Source organism: Nilaparvata lugens, chromosome 1 (assembly GCF_014356525.2).
Source record: "Nilaparvata lugens isolate BPH chromosome 1, ASM1435652v1, whole genome shotgun sequence".
Classification (NCBI taxonomy): Eukaryota; Metazoa; Arthropoda; class Insecta; order Hemiptera; family Delphacidae; genus Nilaparvata; species Nilaparvata lugens.
Window position 1 is genome coordinate 2,366,136 of NC_052504.1, and position 20,958 is coordinate 2,387,093.

General features: G+C 35.3%; 1 protein-coding gene across 1 annotated transcript in view; it reads right to left on the minus strand.

The window, feature by feature from the left end:
* Positions 1 to 254: 254 nt before the first annotated feature.
* Positions 255 to 20,958, minus strand: part of LOC111044970 (runt-related transcription factor 1-like) — a 106,967-nt gene continuing 86,263 nt past the window's right edge. Inside the window, 2 exon segments of the mRNA XM_039426948.1 lie at positions 255 to 3,536; positions 8,667 to 8,915. Of these exon segments, the coding sequence (XP_039282882.1) occupies positions 3,019 to 3,536; positions 8,667 to 8,915 (767 nt within the window). The 3' untranslated portion in view covers positions 255 to 3,018.

The following is a 20,958-nucleotide window of genomic DNA, read 5'->3' on the forward strand; positions in this document are numbered from 1 at the left end:
TTGGGAGACGAATAGCACAAGGTTGCCTTATTTTTTCTCTCCCTATCATTTTGATGATGAACGACTTGACTATTTCGAACTATGTGTAACCTTATCTTAATTTGGTAGAGTAGTAGCACAAGGTGATACTGATGCGGAACTGAAAATAATTATTTATTTCTTGAGTTTAATTCAATTTTATAATGTCAATTTTTGTAAATGTTACCATAGGCAAGAGCCTAGTAACAATAATTGTCAATAAATATCTCATCTTTAAGGTTACCTTTTCTCCCCTCTCTATCATTTTAATGATGTAATTATTGTATGAATCATTGAAGTTCTTGTATGAATCATTAAATGCCATGATAACCAATGAGAAAAGGTATTTTGAAAAAAGGCTTCTCCGATTGGTTTTCGTGTCAATTAATCTCCATTGAAATTTAATAGGTTTTTGTGCAACTGGGCCTGAAATTTGTGATTAATACAAACATGAATTTTCTGCTCATTCTGTATTTTTTGATATACAAGATAAATATTTAAAGAAATATGGTTGACTAGACTCTCATCCTAGAATTGTACAGTATCTAAACATGTGTCAAGAGTCATTTATTTACATCAAGAAGTATCAAATACATTGTATCGTCGATAATTCATTCACAACCTCTTCCCTCATTACTTAACGTATTTATAATTTTTGTTCATTCAGATTAAATAAATAACCTTATTACATTGAATATAATTACGTTTTTTCAAAGTAGTTTCAGAGATACCATCCGTGGAAGAATTAACAACCTCTTCTTTCCTTACTCAACGTATTATCGATTACTGTTCATTCAAATTGTTAAGCCGTCGATCCCGGCTGCATGAAAAGCAGTCGTTAGGTCATGTGAGAGGCCCTGAAATAGATCAGTTGCGACCTGAAATCTCTGACACCAGACATGAGCCAGCCAGGTCACTCGATATTATTATTATTATTCAAACTGGATCACCTCATATTATATTGAATATAATTACCTTTTTTGTCAGGTAGTTTCACAGATACCTTCTGTAGAAGAATTGAATGAGGAGTGCCTTAGTGAAATAGGCATCATGGCTTTTAGGCCATTGCTGTAGAAAATTTATCAAGATTGACGATTTTCTTCTTTATTTGTTGATGTCAATGAATTTTTGATGTCAATATTTTATGAATTTTCCAGTATTGCCTTACTGGATTGCTTTATTACTTTATATTTGTATTAGCAAACATCATAGCCTTCATGACTATGAAAAATATGTGAAAACTATCATAGTCTCTGCGTGGTTACTCGATTATCATGTGAATACAAATTCCAAATTTTATTTATCAATTTGAACAAATGTCATCGTATCAATCAAGCTCAAATTTGACAAACAAGACAGCTTTTGGTCAATTGTGGGGTCCACGTTATAATGGCAGCGGAGAAAGATAGGAGGACAACGTTGCCGATTCTTTGCCTTGTCACTGCCTTCTTTGGTGATAGCAGATATATATGTAGACTGTTCGTTCTTGTTTGAAATGATCAAAAATATTTTTTTTTTAAGAGAAAATATTTTTCAGTGATTAAGTGATGAATTTTCATAGTTCAGATTGAGTATTTTGATCATTGATCATATTCCTACATCGGTAAAAAGAAAGTTGCAGAGCTAGAAAAAGATAGCGTTATCTGCTTTGTTGGATGATAGACAAGGATACCAACACCAATGTTAATTAAATACTACCATTATAACGTGGACCTCACTTTAATGTGGATGATTCCTATTCATACCTTCAAACTCTCCATTCACAATAAGATATTAATGGATGAGAAATTTCACGGCTAAAGGAATTTATTAATGAAAATTTGTCTCGCTATAAGAATGCAGCAACATTCTATCAATATTGATAGAATGAAACATCGCTACATAAGGGCAGAACACTTATGTCCATTGATTAATCAACATCATTAACCACAAATTTGAGTTCATTTCAGAAAAGGTCAGCTCAACAACGGTTAACCAACTTCATAAACCTTGATTCAAACAAACTCTAGCTTATTCGAGGTTGGTTATTAAGTAATAATATTATCAGTTGATCAACACTCCAAACCACAAACTGGAGTTTACTTGAAGAGTAACGACAGTTTAGTTCTGATTCAACGTTCAAATAATAAACGCAGTTTAATCTCAAATTCTTCTCTTATTCCCAAATCTATAACTCATGTTTATATAATACCAAGTTTTAAACTGCAGTTCATCTGAGATTGGTAAACATGAGGTGATGTCATTTCATCAATTCTCTATTCAGGGTTCATTGATCGATAATTTTTCTCCAATTAACTGATAACAATGACCAGTTAAACATCTGTTCCTAAATCACAAACTCGAGTTTAGTCAAAGCAAGAGTTCATTGATTATCTTAGACCTGTTTATCATCAATTAACATACTCCCTAACACAATAACTCACTTAAGTTCATTGATCAAGTAAATGTTAATTGATTTACTGATAACAGTGACCAGTTTGAACCAGTTCACTAACCTCTCAACACTGGAAATTAAGTTTATCTTATATTACTCCAGTTTAAGAGCAGTTCATCTGATATCACTTCGATTCGAAATTAGTTTATAAGTATGATACCACTTGAATTCAACACACCTTCCTATTTAAAACATGAAGTTTTCTAACACAAAAACTCCAGTTTATCGGGAATTTCTCCAGTTTAATTGATATTGATTCAGATCAAAAGTAGTTTATATGATACCACTTCAGTTCAAAGTTTGTTGTTCATTTAACAACTCTCCAGTTCAACCGAAGAAACTTAAGTTCAACACAGTTTATTTGACATCACTTCAGTTCAGAGAAGTTGACGAAGTTCCTGAACCATTGATTTATTAAAATCAGTAACAAGTCTATCTGATATCACTTCAGTTTAACAAGAGTTTATCTGATATCACTCCAGTTCTGACACACCCTAAACCACTCAAGAAGTTTCTGGAAAGAGATAGGCTGACGCAACACTGCCAGAGCCTGACGTCATGTAAGGTCAATAGGGCCTCCAAACAGCTGAATGGTCCTGCGTCCTCTGCTGTGACGTCACACTTGTGACGTCATCCTGCCGTGAATTCGCCGTTGTGCCCAACAGATCCGAACTCCCCGTGTGGTAGAGTTGTGAATACAGCAAGGAAGCTGGTAACACAGGGTAGTGAGGTGAACTATGATAGCCCGCCGTGGAGTTATGATGGTGGTGTACGTGGTGATGGTGGAAACCACCGTTGGTGGTCTGGAGGACACCGTTGGAGGCTTGTAGGACACCGTTGGTGGTCTGCAGGACCTCTTCGCTGCCTACTGGTGACTCCGCAGCGGATGAGTCGGAGAGAGAGCGCGGACCGCTGAGGAAGTCGGAGGTGGTGCTGCTGTAGCGAGGGAGAGAGAGGGGGTTGGTGGATGTCAGCTGATTTGTGGCACCTGTGTGTTGGGACATCAGCTGTTGGTCAAGGTCAACCCCTGTTCCCCCTCCACCCTGGCCACCTGTTCCTGTCGCGGTGGTGTCTGGCAGGATTACTGTGAACAGAAAAAAAATTTTTCTTCCATCATAAATTTGGCAATAATTAATGAATAGTATGTAGTTCATGCAAAAGTTTTTTTACTTTCCTTGCCCTATTACCATAGGTAAGGAAAGTATTGTTTTCCGAAAAAATAAAGTTACCCCAATTTCTAAATTTCTATACGTTTCAAGGACCCCTGAGTCCAAAAAAGTGGTTTTTGGGTATTGGTCTGTATGTGTGTGTGTGTGTGTGTGTGTGTGTGTGTGTGTGTGTATGTGCGTCTGTGTACACGATATCTCATCTCCCAATTAACGGAATGACTTGAAATTTTGAACTTAATGTCCTTACAATATAAGAATCCGACACGAACAATTTCGATCTGATGCAATTCAAGATGGTTGGATAAAATGGTGAAAATGTTGTCAAAAACAGGGTTTTTCGCGATTTTCTCGAAAACGGCTCCAACGATTTTGATCAAATTTATACCTAAAATAGTCATTGCTCTATCAACTGCCACAAGTCCCGTATCTGTGAAAATTTCAGGAGCTCCGCCCCATCTATGCAAAGTTTGATTTTAGATTCCCATTTATCAGGCTTTAGATACAATTTAAACAAAAAATTCCAAGTGGAAAAGAATGTGCACGAAAATCTCTTTAATTAATGTTCGTGTGTGTGTGTGTGTGGTGTGGTGTGTGTGTGTGTGTGTGTAAGTGTGTGTGTGTGTATGAGTGTATGTGCGTCTGTGTATACACGATATCTCATCTCCCAATTAACGGAATGACTTGAAATTTGGAACTTGAGGTCCTGAATCAATGAGTCATTGATAAGCTATATAAACTGCCACAAGTCCCATATCTGTAAAAATCTCAGGAGCTCCACCCCATCTATGCAAAATTCGATTTTAGATTTCCAATTATCAGGTTTCAGATATTATTTGAACAAAAAAATTTGAGTGGAAAAGATTGAGCATGAAAATCTCTTCAATTAATGTCCAGTAACATTTTCACCTAAAATTGAAAATAAGCTTGAATTTAGAGAAAATGTGATTATTCAATTGCAAACTGTTGGCAACTTTTGATTCTATTAAATCATTCACTATGAAGAGATAGCAGATCTTGTGTGTATCCAGCGTTTTTGTCCTGTCACCAGCTAGCTCATAATATCTTTGAATAGTAGACTTGAGATGCGCGGCAACACTAGCGTCAGGTGATCAATTTTCATAACGGCAAGGGAAGTTGTTTGAGTGCGCTACACCAGATTTTTTAATAAGGGACTTTCAAGCACGAGTTGGATGTGGAGTTGAGGCACGAGTGAGCGAGGGTAGCGAGCGAACGCGTGTCAACATTTCACGAGTGCTTCAAAGACATTATAAAATTGTTGTATACACTATTTTATCCACGACCATTCAAGAAATTCCTCACATTGCTGAATTTTGAGGTTATATCATAACTTTTTCATTTTTGTGGAGATAGTTGAGAACTAAAATTTAGTGAAGTGAACAACTACAAGACCTAACCTATCTATGTGTAACCTTATCTGAATTTGGGAGAGGAATAGCACAAGCCTACCTTATTTGTTCTCTCTCTATCATTTTGATGATGTACCTACTTATTGTGTGAATCAATATTTATTTATTTATTTATTTATTCCTTGAAAAAGCATTACAATAATTCACAATTTAGAAATATAACAACAAAATGAATCAATAGGAAATACAAATAAACATAAGGACCTACTTCCCCAAAAGAGCAAGCTCGAGCTTGGGGAACTTATCTGTTGAACATATGGACAATATGTTCAGTTTCTATATTGTAATTAGAGAGAGGATGGAAAGTTCGTGATTGTAATGAATATACATGTTAGCTTTTCAAATTTATGAATAAGTAATTCAATGTATTCCCTATAAATTTATATCGATGTATAATTTTCACATTTCTTCAAAGTTTGACAAACTTGTTCAACAATTTGAATTATTGATAATTCTATGATCAAGCTATCACCATTTAGCCTGAAATATTATTCATTAAAGGGAAATGGAATTGAATTTCATTATATTTATAATGGATGAGAATCCAGCTGAATTATTTATTGAATCATAGTGACTGAATTATTGAACGGAATATGCCAGATCAGTGTATCTTCCAACTGCCACTTTCAATAATTCAAAATTGATTATATCCATTGACTATGACCACTATCATTCGTGAGTTTATCTCATCACTTCTTTCCATAAATTATTTCTATTCATAATTAGAAAGACTTAGGATTTTGTCAATATTCCACTTGCACACACAAGAGCATGCTCTTGTAGAATAATAATTTCCATCAAAGTGGAGCAGAATATTTCATTTATACATTGATGCATGCGATATAATTCTCAACTATGAATGATTGGGAAAGGAACAAAGAGCTTAAAGACCAAAACTTTTTATTTCCAAAATTTGGATAGAAATAGACAAAATCTCAAGTCTCTTCAATTGACCGAGCGAAGTGAGGTCTAAGGTTCAAGTCGACGGTTTGTCATTTCTCTTAATGTTTAAATGTTTGAATGGTTGAATGTTTAAATGTTTATATTATGTTGCGCATTTACGGCGAAACGCGGTAATAGATTTTCATGAAATTTGACAGGTATGTTCCTTTTTTAATTGCGCGTCGACGTATATACAAGGTTTTTTGAAATTTTGCATTTCAAGGATAATATAAGAGGAAAAAGGAGTCTCCTCCATACGCCAATATTAGAGTAAAAATCATACTATAGAATTATTCATCATCAATCAGCTGACAAGTGATTACACAGATGTGTGGAGGAGTCAGTCTATTGCTGTATTTCCATAAGGTCTATAGTTTCAATCAGGTACTTGTGGATGAGAATACTGCGTGGGGTCTACTGTGCACAGAACTACTAATAACTACTAATAACTAGTAGTTCTGTGAACAGTAGACCTCACGCAGTATTCTCATCCACAAGTACCTGATTGAAACTATAGACCTTATGGAAATACAGCAATAGACTGGCTTCTCCACACATCTGTGTAATCACTTGTCAGCTGATTTATGATGAATAATTCTATAGTCTGATTTTTACTCTAATATTGACGTATGAAGGAGGCTCCTTTTTCCTTTTATATTATCCTTGGAATGCAACATTTCCAAAAACCTTGTATATACGTCGACGCTCAATTAAAAATGGAACATACCTGTCAAATTTCATGAAAATCTATTACCACGTTTCACCGTAAATGCGCAACATGTAAACATATAAACATATAAACATATAAACATTTAAACATAAAAACATTTAAAACATTAAGAGAAATGCCAAACCGTCGACTTGAATCTTAGACCTCACTTCGCTCGGTCAATAAATATGGATGAGTTCCACAACATCAGTATTCACTCAACGAACTTTATCAATTTACAAACATCAGCATTGATTTACCAATCTCATATTGAACAAATAAATTAAAACTGGATTTCTATGTCTATGATAATTCCGAGATTGTTTTGCTGAAGGTGGATTACATGTAGATGTTTACAGACTTCTTGTGAGCTCTAGGCTTGTGCATGGGCAATGAGGTGGATTATAATGAGAGATGAGTTGACCTACAGATTAAGGCGAGCTCCGAATCACTGAGAAGTGATTTTTTAACTCATGAATCACATTCAGAGAAGTGGATTCAATAGTTTGAGCAGAAATCCTCAGCCTCATACGTCGATATGGAAGAAAAAGTTAATCATATGTAGTTCAGTTTCTCTATTAATCTAAGTCCAGTTACACACACAGATTTTTCTTCGTACGTTATTTTGCCGTCATAATGAATTCTTTTACATTGAACAAATAGTGTCTGTCTACTTTCATTCAATCCAATGGAATTTATAAGGACGGCAAAAATCGTATGTACAAAAATCGATGTGTGTGTAACTGGCTTAACAGTCAGTGAGGAAGTGCTCCGGGAAAAATAAAGTTTATCACTTTAAGGGCCGTTTGCACAGTGTAAGTTTAAGCTAAAGCTTAAACCAAATCTGGATTTTTTTTAGTTTAAACTGAAATTCCGTTTGCGCAGTATCAGTTTAAACTCTGTATTGAGTTTAAACCCTGAGAAAGTTCAAACCTCTAAAACAGGAGGTTTAAACCAAATAATTTGGATTAACTAGACATCTGTAAGATTTGATGGGGAAACAGCTAATAGTAAATTATTTTTCGACGGTTGCTTTTAATGCTTCTGTAGACGAAAATAATAATTATTGAGGTTATGATGAATCATTATTAATAGAATTAACAGGAATTGATAGAAATTTTTAATGCGATTGATATTGATGACTGCGAAGAAATTCTGGAACTGAGAAAAATTGGGCAAAAAACGAATCATATAAATTTCTGGGATGATAGAGAATTTTTTTAACGGTTCTCCTTGAGTAAAGCAAGTGCCAATTTAGTATTTGATTGAATAAACCACTTGATAGAAAATGTGACAATTTTTATCAGTGGTCTTCGATTAGAAAACATGTTTTTAATAACACATAACCCAGATATTTTGTCTTTCGAGAGATTTCTAATAAACGAGGAAGACCGTAGAAGATTTAAGTAGATTTTCATGACAAAATAAGGTTTTTATCTTATATTTTAGATTATATTTTCTGGTGCCAACTAAAAATAAGTTTGTTTCTAATAGTGATATGGCATTTCTTTTTTTTTTTTTGAAAAATTTCTTGATCGCTTTTCACTTTTATTACCGTACAGCTTACAGCTCTGTGGATTTTGAACAAGGAAATTGATAGTGGCTACATAACCTCAATTTACTGATGGTTTGTAAACAAATAACGAATTTCCTGTAAAAATAAGCTTTCCTGATATCATTAACGATAACATTCTATTACCAACTTAACGTCAAACTAGTTTAACTTAAACTGGAATAGTAAATGCACTGAGAAAACCGATTCAAGTTTAAACTTTCAGATTAACTTAAACTCGATTAACTCAATCGAGTTTAGCAATCTATACTGTGCAAACGGCCCTAAAACTTATATAGATCAACTGTTTCCTTGAACATTCGATATTTTCAATAGATTCAATATGGATCATTCAACTTAAAATGTGAATGAACAATTCAAATGAACATTTCGTTCAATTACTTGCAAAACTTACACGAGGAGGCGGTGCTATTGGAGTTGAAGGTGTCGTGACTATGATGATGCTCAGCCACAGCGGAGGCGGCAGTGGCCCCGAAGGCGGCACCGGGGGCCGTGGAGGCGGTGGAGTGGTGGTTGAAGGAGGCGGCGGCACAGCTGGTGAGTGAACCTGCCGCCCCCAGGTAGGACGAGTAGGGAGGCCCTGCCGCCCCCGCGGCGTAGCCCCAGTGCGCCGCGCTCTGGTTCAGCGAGAACTGGCTCATGTCTGGGGGCAGAAGACAAGAAAAAATGCGAAATTAGTTGAAAAGTTGCAGAATTGAAGAATGAATTTAATTGAAGTTAATCAAGTTTTAAGATGAGATCAATGAGAAATGGCTTATGTGTGGTGACAGACCAGGATACATGTGAGTAGAAAATTGTGTTGATAGCTTTCAAATGAACTTTGATGGCAACTCCCAAAATAGAATTTTTCTCGGGAGTGTCTTCTCAATAGAATAATTATTTCTAGTAGTAATGTTGTGTTTGTAATGAATGCTTATTGAGAAATAAAATTATTATTATTCTTTATTTGTTGTGTGACTTCTATTTTACTTTCCTTGCCCTATTACCATAGGTAAGGAAAGTATTGCTTTCCGAAAAAAAATTAAGGTGCCCCAATTTCCAAATTTCTATAAGTTTCAAGGTCCCCTGAGTCCAAAAAAGTGGTTTTTGGGTATTGTTCTGTATGTGTGTGTGTGTGTGTGTGTGTATGAGTGTATGTGCGTCTGTGTACACGATATCTCTCAATTAACGGAATGACTTGAAATTTGAAACTTAATGTCCTTACAATATAAGAATTTGACACGAACAATTTCGATATGATGCAATTCAAGATGGTGGATAAAATGGTAAAAATGGTGTCAGAAACAGGGTTTTTCGCGATTTTCACGAAAACAGCTCCAACGATTTTGATCAAATTCATACCTAAAATAGTCATTGATAAGCTCTATCAACTGCCACAAGTCCCATCATCATCATCATCAGTGGCGCTACAACCCGCTACAGGTCTTGGCCTCCTCCAGTATTCGCCTCCAATCGTCTCTATCTTCCGACCTCGCTTTCCAACCTTTGGCTCCAATCACTTGTGGCACTTGCCACAAGTCCCATATCTATAAAAATTTCAGGAGCTCCGCCCCATCTATGCAAGGATTGATTTTAGATTCCCATTTATCAGGCTTTAGATACAATTTAAACAAAAAATTCCAAGTGGAAAAGATTGTGCATGAAAATCTCTTTAATTAATGTTCAGTAACATAATTATTTCACCTAAAATTGAAAATAAGCTCGAAATTTGAGAAAATGTTTTTATTTCAATATTACAAACTGTTGGCAACTGTTGATTCTATTATAATCATTCACTATGAAGAGATAGCAAACTTCGTGTGTCTCCAGCGTTATTGTCCTGTCACCAGCTGGCTTGGATCTTTGAATAGTAGACTTGAGATGCGCGGGAACACTAGCATCAGGTGATAAATTTTCATAACGGCAAGGAAAGTTGTGTGAGTGCGCCACACCGGATTTTTTTGTTTCTCAAAGCCTTGTAATTAATAGATCAAAGACTTGTTCCGAATAGTGGATACATTATGTTGTAAGGAATTCGATAAACAAATTTATTTTTTTAATATAAGAGAGTTTCTAGGGTTTGCAGCAACTCCTCCATGCGTACAGGGAAGCTTCCTTTGCATGAGAGTATTTATTGTCAAGAGAATTGAACGTATATAATATTCATAATTGTATTATCCAATGAAATAATATAAAAATCTTAAAGCACCCTCTATTTTTTCAAAAACTTTGAGATAGTTCAACAACTAGTTTCGTTGATCACACCATCGTCACCACCTGATGACTATTTTAAATTTTTTAAAGAATAAAGGGTGCTTTAAGATTTTTATATTGTTTTATTAATTTAAAATGTAGCCCATGTGAATGGAATGTTGTTTGTATTATTTATTATCATTATTATGATTAGTTTATGCTCCAGATGATTGAGTAATTATTTTGTATGCATTGTTTTTGGCAATAAAGATTATTATTATTATTATTATTATTATTATCATGAAAAGCGGGGTGTACAAACTTAAATGTGATGATTGTAATGCTTGTTATGTGGGTCAGACTGGTAGAAGTTTCAAAAGTAGAATTGAAGAACACATCAGAGATTGGAATAAACAAAATGGGGAATCTAACTTTGCAGAACATTTGATAACAATAATCACAAGTTCACAGTTAAGGAGAATGTTGAGTTTCTGCATGTTAATAACAAAGGCAGATCTTTGAATATTCTAGAGGCTTTAGAAATAACAAGAGTAATTAAGGAAAATTCCCAGTATAGTTTAAATGACCAGATTCATTTCAACCAGTACAACACTACGAATTTAGTTTTATCATAAAATTGTAAGCATACATTAGTCAATAGTTTTTTCATTTACATATTTGTTTTATTATCTTTCACACTTGTTTTCTTGGTTCTTATTTTGTACTAAAAGTAAATTTTATTATCATGGCGACTCTGTTGCTTAAGCCGCCATTTTGTCACACCGTTGAGGGGGAGGAGACTGTCTAGCTAGGCCAATGGCAGGCGTTCATGCCCTCGACCAATAGCAGTACTCGCCTACTAGTATAAATTCTGCTGCTCTTGTATTTAGTTTTAGTTTATCAGAGAATTGAATCATTCAATAATTCACGTTATACTTTAGCAACATGAGTCAAAGTCCATATAATCAGTACCCACTCTAAGTCATTTTTGTCTTCATTTCAACTACATCATTTATAGAGGAAGCACGCAAACAAAACTCGTTTTCAATCTTCGTTATTGAGAAACAAGAGGCATGATGTAAAGGCTGATATACACGGGGCCAGTGACTGGCATGCCAGTTTGAATATTGACTGGAAGGTCAGTGGCAAGCGGCAACTGGCATGCCAGCTTTAAACATACCCTGTTTACACGTTGCCAGCTACTGGAACAAGTCGGATGACGCATGGAGTTGAAACACACGTTGATATCTCACACGATGGAATTGAATCCCTTCACCAACTACGTCGAAAAGGAATTTCACGATTATAATAGTCTTAAAATAATTTTGACACCTACAAGTCTCAAAATAATATTGAAAATAGATTCAAGAAAAGCTATGGATAATTTCATGTTTGACAGGACTAATCAGGTGTATTTCAAAATGAGTGGAGAGATGATTCCTTATTGACCGAAGCGAAGCTGAGGTCTTAGTTTCAACCCGATCGGCTTCCGTCTGTTTGTTTGTTTGTACCGCAGTTACAGTCGCAGTTATAGTCCGATTTGGATGAAATTTGGTATGCAAGTTCTTTGAAACAAGGCGCAGAAACTTATGTGTAACGATTTTTGGTAAGACCTCCGGTTTTTTTGTGATATTTAAAAAAACATAAACTAACCTCAAAAGTTACTTTGAAGATACAGCAATTCATGCTCCTACTTTTTCGCATTTACTGTTACCAGAGCATGGTGTCCAAGATGCTTAGAGCGTAGATTTATACACTTTGGGTCCCAGGTTCAAATCTCGTTCCAATCAGATTTTTTTTTGCAGACGATACTGATTGTTTTATCTTATTCCAATAATATTTCATTATAAAATTATTATTGTTACTATATAGAATAAACAAATTGATTCATCAAATTGATTGGATAAATTATTTTTAAAAAATCTTCAATATCAATACATAAATAACTATTATTATCTATGTTACAGATAACTCAACTATTTTAGTTGTGGACAATTTTTATAATCATAAAATTGATCAACTAAAAAATCAACAACTATTCCAGTTGTAGACAATATTTAACATCATAAACATTTCTTTAATCTACAACTTCTTTTATTCATAACTATCAGTTATTATTTTAGTTATTTTTTAACTGAATTTTCAGTTTATCAGGTACAATAATTATTGTATTGTGTGCATTCTTGTGTCGCTCTACAGTGTCAAGTCTTTTGTTTTCCTTTAGGTATGAGATCGGAAACCGATTTATGAGCATTAACATTCTGCATAGGCATAACAAGCCATAACATTGAATCCACTTTTCATGAAAAACATCATTAGCAACCTGATGTCATTGTCACTAACAAACTCATCTTATATAGAATCATTTTCCATCTCACCATCGTCTGTAAGACGATTCATCATCTTAATTGCCTACTGCATAATTATTATTCCATTTTTTCGTCAGTTGACCGATGTCTTATAATTAATTATTTAATTATTAGAAAAGTTGTAATATATGTTTATATTGTAAATATGGAGACGACGATATAAAGATACCTCCTTGATAAGTCCGGTGTCCCTGCAAACTTTTGGTAGAGAGTTAGTGGGGAGGATATTTTTAATATTCTCTCCGAAGAATGGACATTGATATGTCTAAAGCTCCGTCAATTTATGTAGATTCATAACAATATAATTATTATCTAGAGTTATTATGTTACAAATTGCTTTTTCATATCATATACAGTTCAATAATTATTTTCTTAGTCTATATTATGTAAATTCATCTATAATTTTGCTGTATTGTAAGCTACTGTATATAAGTGTATAAGCCAGTATATATTGTAATCTACATAAATAAAGTACTCAATCAATCAATCAAACAAACAGTGTCTCTAGCACTTTTAATGAAGAAAATAATAGATGGCATAGCAAAATCTTCACAATATACTGTACTTACTGTACTGGCCCTTCTCATTAGATTGGAAGTTGTATTCATGAGCGAGGTCTACTGTTCGCAGAACTACTAGTTTAAGCTGGTTAACATCATGATCTATAATGTATGTCCTACGATCAACCTCCCTCTTCCAGAGGACCAACTCCGATTTCGAAGACACTGGAATAGCAGGTGTACCGTCAAATGGATTCTCTAAGAAGAGTCACACAAAAAAGTCCTTAAACACTCGCCCTAATGGTGAATTGTCATTCTGGCCAACGGAAACCAAAAGTGACTTTTTTGGTGAAGGCAATCAAAAGTGAAAAAGAAAGAGGTGGAAAAGGAGAAGGATGATTAGGAGGAAGTGTAGGATGATGGGAAGAAGGAAGAGGGGAAGGAGGAGGACGAGGATGAGAAGGAGGAAGTGGATGAGGACGAGGAGCAGGTGACCACTCTCTTCAGGACAGAGAGAAAGAAGAAGAAGAAAAACAAGAGGAAGGTGAAGAAGAAGAAGGAAGAGGTGGTGGTGAAGAAGGAGACGAAGAAGAAGCAAAAGAAGAAGGAGAGAATGATTAGACGAAGGAGAAGGAGGAAGAGATGGAAGAGACGAAGAAGAAGAAGAAGAAGAAGAAGAAGAAGAAGAAGAAGAAGGGGAAGAAGAAGAAGAAGAAGAAGAAGGAAGAGGTGGCGGTGAAGAAGGAGACGAGAAGAAGCAAAAGAAAAAGAAGAAAAAGATTAGACGGATGAGAAGAAGGAAGAGGGAGGAGAAGAAGAAAAACAAAGAAGAGGGAGAATGAGAAGGAGGAGAAGAGCATTTTATAGAATAATAACAAATAGATGAGGAGGAAGAATTGAGCAAGAAAGAGAAGGAGAAGGAGAAGAAGAAGAAGGAGAAAGAGCAACAACAACAAGAACAACGAAGAATAAAGAAAAAGAGAGGGACAAATCTGAATGTGGACACAAAAAAAGAGATACTGGAAGAGAAAAGGAGGAGAAGATGAGGATGTTCAAGTAGACGAAGATGATTGAGAGGAGCAGAGAATAAAAAGAAATAGAAAAGAAGAAGAAGAAGAAGAAGAAGAAGAAGAAGAAGAAGAAGAAGAAGAAGAAGAAGAAGAAGAAGAAGAAGAAGAAGAAGAAGAAGAAGAAGAAGAAGAAGAAGAAGAAGAAGAGAAGAAGAGAAGAAGAAGAAGAAGAAGAAGAAGAAGAAGAAGAAGAAGAGAAGAAGAAGAAGAAGAAGAAGAAGAAGATGAAGAACTAGAAGGAGAAGAAGAAGAAGAAGAAGAGAAAGGAATGACCACCACAGCAGTGACCCCTGGTATGACCCTCGTCAAGGAAGGACCCTTCTGGAGTCCTGGAGGACCTCAAAAAGGTCATCTTGCTCTGGAAACTGCTCTGGACCCCCAAAAGAGAGGTCAGCCCAGATTAATGACTTGAGGAAGTCACCAGGACGGCGCGTGTTTTTAATAGTGAGTCGCGCGTTATAATGGCAGTAGAGGAAGATATGAGATCAACGTTGCCGATCCTCTGTCTTATCAATGCCTTTCATAGACGGTAGCTGATAACAGGTTTATTGATGTAATATTACTTGTTCATTCTCGTTAAAAATTATCAATTATCCTTTTTAAGCAAGAATTTTTTCTCAATAATTATATAATGAATTCCCATAATTGAGATGAAATATTTTGTTAATTAATTATCAATTCCACATTGCTAAAAGACGATCTGGCAACAGAGCAAAGCGAGCAGGCTATCCGTTTTGTTGAATGATAGACAAGGATGGCAATACAATTGCTAATCAAACACTGTCATAATAACGTGAAACACACTATAGCTATAGACACTGAGGCCCGTTTGCACATTAAAGTTTAAACTAAATCTCATTTTAAACTGGATTAAATTCTTATCAAGTCGCGTTTGTTATAATGTGTTATATTTTGACTTAAAGCCACCAGCTGATTGAATTCTGTTCAAGCTTTGACTTTGCAAACGGCTGTAAGTTAGTGGAGCTCAAAACAATCAGTCAGTGTTTCCTGTAACCAACATAAATAATTGATTATAGTAATATTCATGTAACCAACAGATATCGAAATTAATTGTATTATGTTGAAAATAATTGTATTATTATGTGAAGAAGGCAAAATGGGCTTTTACCTGTTGTCTCCATGAATAAATAAATTAATAAATGCCCCATATCCAATTATTGATGACAGTTTTCAGTAAATCTCACTGTAGATACTAAGTTGTGACGGATTTTTGTGGTACAAGCTGGACCAAAGATTTTGGGGTAATAATGGTTGACACGAGCTAAGCCATATTGCATAAGCAGCCGTAAAATATTTGGTTAACTTGATATATATCTATAATTTTAGTTCCATGTTCCAGATCAGAGACAAATTAGGTTATACACTAGATATAAGAGTGGTCTGGATATCTGTGACATGTGGCACAGGCTTGACCATTTCCGGCCACACAGAGAAAAACAAATTACGTCGAACACCAGATATTAGAGAGGTCAAAACTCCTGTGACACGAGTTTGACCATTTCCGGCCACACAGAGAGATAGATGAGCCTAGACACTAGATATTAGAGTGGTCTAGATGTCTATGGCACGAGTTTGACCATTTCCGGCCACACAAAGAGATAAATGAGCCTAGGCACTAGATATTAGAGTGGTCTAGATGTCTATGGCACGAGCCTAACCATTTCCGGCCACACATAAAGAATCTATGATGAATATGGTTGAGCACTAGATATTAGAGTGTTCAAGGTGTTTTTGGCACGAACTATATATCATTTCCGGCCACACAGAGATGAACAACACTAAAGAGGAAATGACTGCTTGTTTGACATTTGGTCAGGAAAAGAAACATTCCTATCTGTTGACCACCCTGGTTTGGTGAGCTCTGAAGGTGGATTATTTATGTTTGAAGCTGCGTAATACTGGAACTTTTATGATGGTTATTGGTCAAATTCTCTACCTTTTGACGTACAACTGAATTTCATGCCCTCATAAGGGGGTGACTTAGGGGTTGTAACTTGAATATTTCAAAAGTAAACACCCATTGTGTGGTACATCATTTTAAAAGGCCTTCTCAAAACAAGAAAGATGGCATCAATGAAAAACAGCTCTATGATATCAGTATCTAAAATGGCGACTGATTGAAGTTCTGGTTTTCAAAGAAATGAGGGGTTGTAACTCAAATATTTCAAATATGGGAACCCTTCAATAAGTTGGAGACTGTTGTAGATATAATACTGTAACTTTCAGGATAAGTTATTGGTCAAATACTCTACCCTTTGACACACAACTGCATTTCAACCTCTCATAAGGGGGTGACTTAGGGGTTGTAACTCTAGTATTTTTAATGTGAACACCCATTGTGTGGTGCATCAGTTTTAAGGCCTTTTCAAAACAAAAAAGATGACATCAATGAAATTATTTGTTCTATGATACTTGTATCCAAAATGGCGGCTGATTAAAGTTTCAAGTAAAAACTAAGACTTCAACCAATCTCTATTTTTGATACAATCATCATAGAACTTTTTTATATATGTCATCTTTCTCATTTTCAAAAGCTCATTGAAATTTTGTACCACATAATGGGTGTTTACATTTGAAATATTCCATTTACAACCCCTAATTCACCCCCTTATGAAGGGTTGAAATTCAGTTGTACGTCAAAAGGTAAGACTATTTGACTAATAACTTATCCTGGAAGTTGCAGTATTATATCTACAACAGTCTCCAACTTATTGGAGGGGAACCCTACATACATACATGACTCACTCTGTATAGTATATTCATAACAACATATGAATATGGATATGACTTAATCCAAACCTTGCCAAGTAACGATTAAAAAAAAATTGTATTATTATTATTAAACGAAAATCCAAAATAAATGCTGTAATTCACCCTGAAGACTTCTGCCACTGCAAATATTGACAACAGGGTAAACAGCTAGATGGGAATTCGATGAGCGCTACCATTCAAAAATTATTTGTCGGACCGGGAAACGAACCCAGAACCTCCTAATTGCCGGTCAGGAATAATGCTTACCCTTACACCAAACTGACAATCTCTTTGATAGCAGCGCTCATTTTATAAGAAGCCATATAGCGGCCAGCTAAAAAGTTATTGTAGGCTACTCTAGAAAATATCATTCAGTTCTTCAAATATCCTATCCATAATTCACCACGTACTGTATATGTTATGAATGTTTCTGTGTTTCTTATTATTGTCACATGACTAACAACAAAAATACCCCAATCAAATTAATTGCAACAGATTCCACGACAGCATTCCACTCTCAACAAGGAAATACCTATCGGTCGACAAACCAACATTCCAAATTCGTCCAACGTTATTATTTCATAACGGCGAAAATTTCTTGGGAATTAGTTCATATCCGTGCCGCTGTCCAATAGCCTTCAACGTTTCACAGACGCGGCAAAAATTAATTAATAAATCCGAGTGAACGGATTTCGGCGGTCGACGCTCAAAAATATTTTCATTAAAAAACGGTCCGCGCGCGCCACCGCTCGGAAAAACGTTAAAAATTCGATACACTGGTGACATCACACTCTCACACGAACACACACGCGCGCGGCCCGTGATTAAAAATACGCGCGAGGTTTTATTAGACAGCAGACGGCCACATATGATAATCGATTGGAAGGGAAGGACGGGAGATGGACGGATATGATGAAATTTATCTGCTTTTTTTCACTCATACAAACTGATGAAATGTACTTCGGTCAAAGACAATCTACAAGGAGACTATCACCAGAGAGAGACGGAGCTATGGGCCAGTTTCCGAGCTCGGAATTTCGGAATTGTCAAAAGTTAAAACACAGAAAAAAATACCAAAAAGGAACCCTCTTTACACCCAAAATCTTCCGTGGTAAAGAATACTACAACCATTAAAAATCTTTTCAAAAACATGGACATCTTCACAATAATTATTTTTCAAATTAAAAGGAAGTTTCCTAATAAATTTGAGGTCATAGAAGTTGATATTCTGGAAATTATTCGTATTAAATGAAAAAGACTAAGAAATTGTCAAAGAACCACAGATTTATTGATACTTAGAAAGACCGGTTCCGGTTGTAACACCATTGTCAATCTCTGATAAACTAAAACTAAATACAAGAGCAGCAGAGTTTATACTAGTAGGCGAGTACTGCTATTGGTCAAGGGCATGAACGCCTGCCATTGGCCCAGCTATAAAAACAAATATGTAATTGGGAAAACTATTGACTAATCTATGCTTACAAATGTTATGATAAAACTAAATTCGAAGTAATAAGAAAACAAAGATATTGTCAATTTTCACTAATTTCTTATTATGGAGATATCACAACATCACCATCAATTCTGCTAATTTTATTAAATTCGAAGTGTTGTATTGGTTGAAAAGAATCTGGTCATTCAAACTATAGCCCACTGGGAACTGTCCTTAATTACTCTTGTTATTTCTAAAGCCTCTTGAATAAACTCCGTTCTTATTGCGCCTCTAAAGGGCCAACTGAACACACCTATCAAATTTGGAATGTTCATATTTTTATCATATGTTAGGACGATCCAGTCGGAGGTCCAGACTAAACGTCTGGCTAAACGGATACGGCGAGCGAAGCGAGCCTGACGGCTAGAAATATAATATTCCCAGGAATAGCTCTGATTGAAGTAGCAGAACCCATTCAATTTTTCCGCGATAAATCAGGACCTCCTAAATAGGTATTTATTTATTTTTTTTTTTTTTTTAGATTACGTCTTGGGGACCCCAGGATGGAGTATAAGACAAGTCAATATTAATTCTTTTGAAGGTACTGGTACTAATATTATAATATGGTATGAACATTTCAATTATAATTTTAAAATATTGGAATAATAAGTGGATAAATAACCGGATAAATTGGTATTTAGGAGGTCCTAGATAAATGCATTTCAATCTTCAACTTGGTGCCAACCTAACAAAGTCAACTCAACTTAATGCCAACCTGACAAAATTTTTAATCTAGTTACCAGAACAACAACTGTTTCGAAGAGGTACTCTCTCTAGATTATAGTTCTATATTAACATATGGTATGAACATCTCAATTAATTATAATCTTAAAATATTGGAATAAGAAGAATATACATGCCAAAAGACGAACTTTGAACCCTTAAAAACCACCCTTAGAGTTCAAATATCGCCAAAAGATTTCTTAGTGCGCCGCTAAAGGGCCAACTGAACATACCTACCAAATTCGAACGTTTTTGGTCCGGTAGATTTTTAGTTCTGCGAGTGAGTGAGTCTGTCAGTCAGTGAGTGAGTGTCATTTCGCTTTTATTATATAGATTATTTCGTTCATCTCTGCTATCACAGACAATACAAGAAATAGAGGACACTATGCAACACTTTATCACAGAACACTTTTTCTTGAAAAAAATCCAACTTAATAATTATGGACCTCAAATTTATTAGAAAACTTCCTACTAATTTGAAAAAAATGTGAATATGTCCATGTTTTCGAGAAGAAGTTTGTATATCTGGAGTGAAAAGTACGACTTTTTCTCCCTGAGGGAAAAGTTTGAAGCCCGAGGCGAAGCCGAGGGCAACAATTTTCCTGAGGGAGAAAAAGTATTTTTCACTCGTGATGTACACAACATTTTTCCTCCATCTACATTTTTTTATAGAAACTGCAAATAAAATCATTTTAATAACTTACGTATTGGTGACAATGTTTCCTAACAACATAACCTAAAATCTAAAACTTTAAAACCGGCCGTCTGATTGGCACTGCCGATTTCGCTATCTATCGACTAAAGTTGTAACAATTATATCAGCCGGGCAGCTACCAAAAATGGCTGACTCCAGATCACGCGGTTCAGATTTGAATTGCAGATCAAAAATATTTGTTGGCTGGTATTTTGAATAGAATAGGATATTTTAAAAATTGTATAAATTTTTATCGTCTACTAATATTAAGAATATAATGTCATACAAACATATATTTCATTAGTTGATCAAATTTCTGGTTGTGGTATTGAATTCAGTTGATTCAATGACAGACACCTCTTTATGCTTTCTCATCTGAGCTTAGACCTTCTAACCTATTATAATGTAAGTTTTTAAAATAGAGATGCTTCCCATGTTATTTAAATGGAGTCACTTTTACTCCCCAGGGAGTTTTTCTGTTTTTTACTACCGAGAGCGAAAAAGTGACACTTTAGAATATTATGTTTCAGGGAGTAAAGTGAGTACTCTAGCCAGTAGGTGGAGGAAAAAGCTTTTTGATGGTTGGAGTATTCTATAGCACAGAAGAGTTGTGTTTATAGAGAAATCGTTTTTATAATTTTCTTTCGTTTTTTTTTTTGTTACCGTATATGTTATGAATTCAGACATTATCCCTATACTCTGGTAAGAGTCTCTGGGAAGCTTTCAAGTACAAAACAAACAGAGATTCAGCCATGACTGAGAGACAAACAATCTGCCACTTTGTTCGTCCGGGGAGCCCCCAATGAAGCCAAACCAGGTTCCTATACCTACAAAAGACTCGGACACTCGTAAAGCAAACACTGCCCCCTTAATACTCTTCGACACCTATGAGGA